The sequence below is a fragment of the Apaloderma vittatum genome, unplaced genomic scaffold (assembly GCF_000703405.1).
Source record: "Apaloderma vittatum isolate BGI_N311 unplaced genomic scaffold, ASM70340v1 scaffold41133, whole genome shotgun sequence".
Classification (NCBI taxonomy): Eukaryota; Metazoa; Chordata; class Aves; order Trogoniformes; family Trogonidae; genus Apaloderma; species Apaloderma vittatum.
The window spans coordinates 284-3694 of NW_009707132.1; the positions used below are offsets into that span (position 1 = coordinate 284).

Below are 3411 nucleotides of genomic sequence, written 5' to 3' on the forward strand. Positions count from 1 at the left end.
TTCGGGTGCTGTCCCAGCACTAGGTTGGAAGCTTGTTTCTGTGTAGTCATCGGTGCCACTGCCTGCAGCATCTGTATTTTTTCCAAAGGTTTTCACTTCCAAACAGCGTGTAGTGGACATCAATGTGTGTCTGTGACTGGTGACAAACTGATGTGAGGTAAATGATGGTGTTGTACATATATGACAAATGTTTTCCTAAACGGCCCAGCTTATAATTACTTCTGGTTTTAATGCAAGCCTCTCCTTGGTTTCATGATGGTCATACTGGATTTCATTCGTGTATGTCCCCGTTTCCGGCAGCACGGCCTTTGTTCAGAGTCAAATACAAGTTGCTAATGACAGTAATATTTGCGGATCCCCATCTGTTGGGGTAGACAAATGGCATAAAAGAAATAACTTGTGCCTTTCCTCCAGAGGCAGGCCAGTGCCAGGCACTTGTCTCTCACACCTGAAAGTCACGAGAGTCCACAGGCTCTGCTGCAGGACTTGGTGGGGCCGTGGAGCTCTCAGTCCAAAGTGATGCTGATGTTCACGGGCGAGGTGCGTGAGCAGCAGAATGAGCAAAACCTGACGCAGGGCAAGCACACAGCCCAAGGATGCTGCAGTCACTGTCGCTGTCCGCCCTCCTCCCAAGCGACGCGCTGGTGTGCTCTCCTTAGTCTGGAACCCGTGCAGAGCGACTGCTGCCAAAGGGAGAGCGTAATGGCTACGTTGTACCTGCCCTTCCTGCAGGCAGGAACTTGGATCTGTCCTTGACTGCTGCTGCACTTGTGGGACTTCCGTTATCTTTAAGACTCTTCCCTCTTTCAACGTGAAACCGATTCAGAAGTTGGTGGGGAATGAAGAGGAGAAACATGCCAAGCGGACATAGCATGCAATCATATAACTTTGTTTTGGAACTAACTTATGAACTGAACAAATGTGATTATCAGTGATAACCATGTTACTAAAACCAGCACACGTGGAGTCTGTAACAGGATTATGCAGAGAGAGATGGTTTTCAGTGAGAACTCGTTTTGAAGCCTATAGTCTGACAAGTTGCTTCCCTAAGCAGCAAGAATAAGACAGAAAATCGTTTATGTTTTTGCACAGGCACTGTTCTCTGTTGTACCCTTCAGCTGAATACTGCTGCTCACTCAGGACAGTGTGCAGAAGCCACTGGACGCTTCATGGATCTGTTTTTTCAGATTGTTAAAACCCCACCAGAAGTACTAGGGCATATCATTGATTCGTGTGTCCTCTCAAAGACTTACTGAAGTATGTGTGAAGTCAGTGACTGCTATTGCAGCTTCTAGAAGCCCTGTTTTCCAAATTCCTTATTTTGTAAAAACCCTCAAAGCCCTGCCACAAGATTATTGCAGTGGCAGGTTAACTCCATCCATCTTCCCTTCCAGTGTGTGTCACGTTCCTGGGAAGGTTCTACCAGAGTCTAAAGGACAACGACGTTGAGTTCACACCTGCCAGTATTGAAAAGGAGCTCTTGAAATCCTGCAAAGAAGCAAAAGGCAAAGAGAACCGCTTGGTAAGTAGTAGTAGTCAATGATATTTGCCTTTTGAATAAGTTGTAGAATAGTTGGCAAGTGAGCGGAAGCTACTGCTTCTGAGTTTTTATGACTGGACTTCCCAGGAGCTGTACCTCCTAGCTCTGTGGCCACAACTGGTCCTGTATTTTTTATAAGAGAGGACCTGAGGAGTTTGACCTCTTCACTTTAAAAAAAAAAAAAATTAAAAAACCCAAATCAGTGAACAGAGATCATCAAGGGTGACCTTGTTTCTCCCTGTTACTGAGGTGCTGGGGATCACAAAGCTTTTACTTGCTGTAGGATTTCCTTGTCCCTTAAACTGTATTTGAGATGCTGTACAAGCTGTTAAAATACTTATGCTCTTCGTCTGTTTAGCTGAAAATTAAATAAGGGTCAAATTGCCCTAAGTAAAACCAGAAGGCAATCCCTAAAGGAAGGGCCCATGGAAAAGGCCCCAAACTCTCCTAAGAGAACTACAAAGAGACATCATGAGAAATGCAGAGGTGGAACGCTTAAGAAAGCCTTTCTCCTTGAATGACAAAGTCTTTATTAGTAATCAAAATCTTTTTTTTTTTTTTTTAAAGTTGAGAAACAACACAACCAGCCTTAACCAGACAACAGCTTTAAAAGCAGTGTGATGGGAAACATCTGCTTGGTACCCTGGGCTGAGTTAAGCTTGCCTTTGCCTGTCTGGAGTAGTCACTTGGAAAGGTTCTGTAACAGTAAACATCTAGCTGCAAAACCAAGTGAGAAGATGGATAGAAAACTTTCCTTCTAAAAGCTCTTTCCCATGCATTGCCTCATTCTTTTCTTTCCTTTTAGTGCTATTATGTTGGGGCCACAAGTGATGCAGCCACCAAAATCATTAATGAGGTATCAAAGCCCATGAGTCATCACATCCCCGTGGAAAAGATCTGTGAGAAACTAAAGAAGAAAGACAGTCAGATCTGTGAACTAAAATACGGTGAGTTGCCAGCACAAGGGGACATGCTCTTCTGGAGCATGGATCACTTGAGGTAAAAGAGCATGCTGAAACTACTCAGTCCTAAATTCCGTAGCAGGATCGCTAGTCTAGGTTGCGCAACCTGGGCTGCTCTCTGTGAACATCCTAGAGAGTTTTATGGAGATGCTCGGGGGAGACTGTTGGCTGCTAACCATTTTTAGCTTCTGCAAAGCCACTTGGTCTGCCTTGAAATAAGTCACTCCCTGGCATATCAGCACTACTGCGCTCCTATTACTGTTTGTAATACAGTATTTAGGAGAGCGTGCAGTGAGGTTTGTCCGGGGGAGGAGCCAGGTGCATCCTGCAGCCTGGGATGGTATCTGTTGTATGCCCTTAGCAAAGCTCTGTAGTCCTAGCTGCTTTTATGTTTGCCAGTAGCAGGCTGGTAAACGCTTCTTTCTCACCTCCTCTGGTGTCTGCACTCTGTTTATTCCTTCGACTCTCACGTTCCTCGATGATGTGCTCTTCCTGAAAAGACTAATACGAAGAACACTCCTGGAAATACCTCCTTCTGACTGCTTTACTGTATCTCTGCCCTTACATTCCCTGGAGACACCCCTTGGATTGTGGGTCTTTATACACCTCCTGTCTCGTACTAATGTCCTGTTGCTTCCTAAAGTTTTTTGTTGTTGTCACTTGCTTATCTTTCTGCTGAAATCACTTTGCTGCCTTTTATTTATCCAGTGGAAGAGAGAATTAAAGCTACATGTGTTCACACAATAAAGGGGCTTTCAGGGCTATTGTGGAACTCCTACATCTAAGCTGCACCCAAACCTTGTCTTCTGATAATAACTTTTAGTGTAAACACCTCCTCTGCAGTCGAAAGCCTAACTTAGACGTTCCTCGCACGGACTGGGAGCTTGGCATCCCTCTCCCTCCCCCGTT

The 3411-nt window shown here is 45.0% G+C and overlaps 1 protein-coding gene across 1 annotated transcript; it reads left to right on the forward strand.

Annotated features, from left to right (window-relative positions):
* Nucleotides 1–414: 414 nt before the first annotated feature.
* LOC104271401 (mesencephalic astrocyte-derived neurotrophic factor-like) lies at nucleotides 415–2487 on the forward strand (the record flags this gene model as incomplete). The annotated part of the gene is made up of 3 exons (XM_009866055.1): nucleotides 415–577; nucleotides 1395–1522; nucleotides 2346–2487. Coding segments are annotated over 3 exons (433 nt in total), but the record flags the coding sequence as incomplete, so codon positions are not given.
* Between the last annotated feature and the right edge of the window lie 924 nt (nucleotides 2488–3411).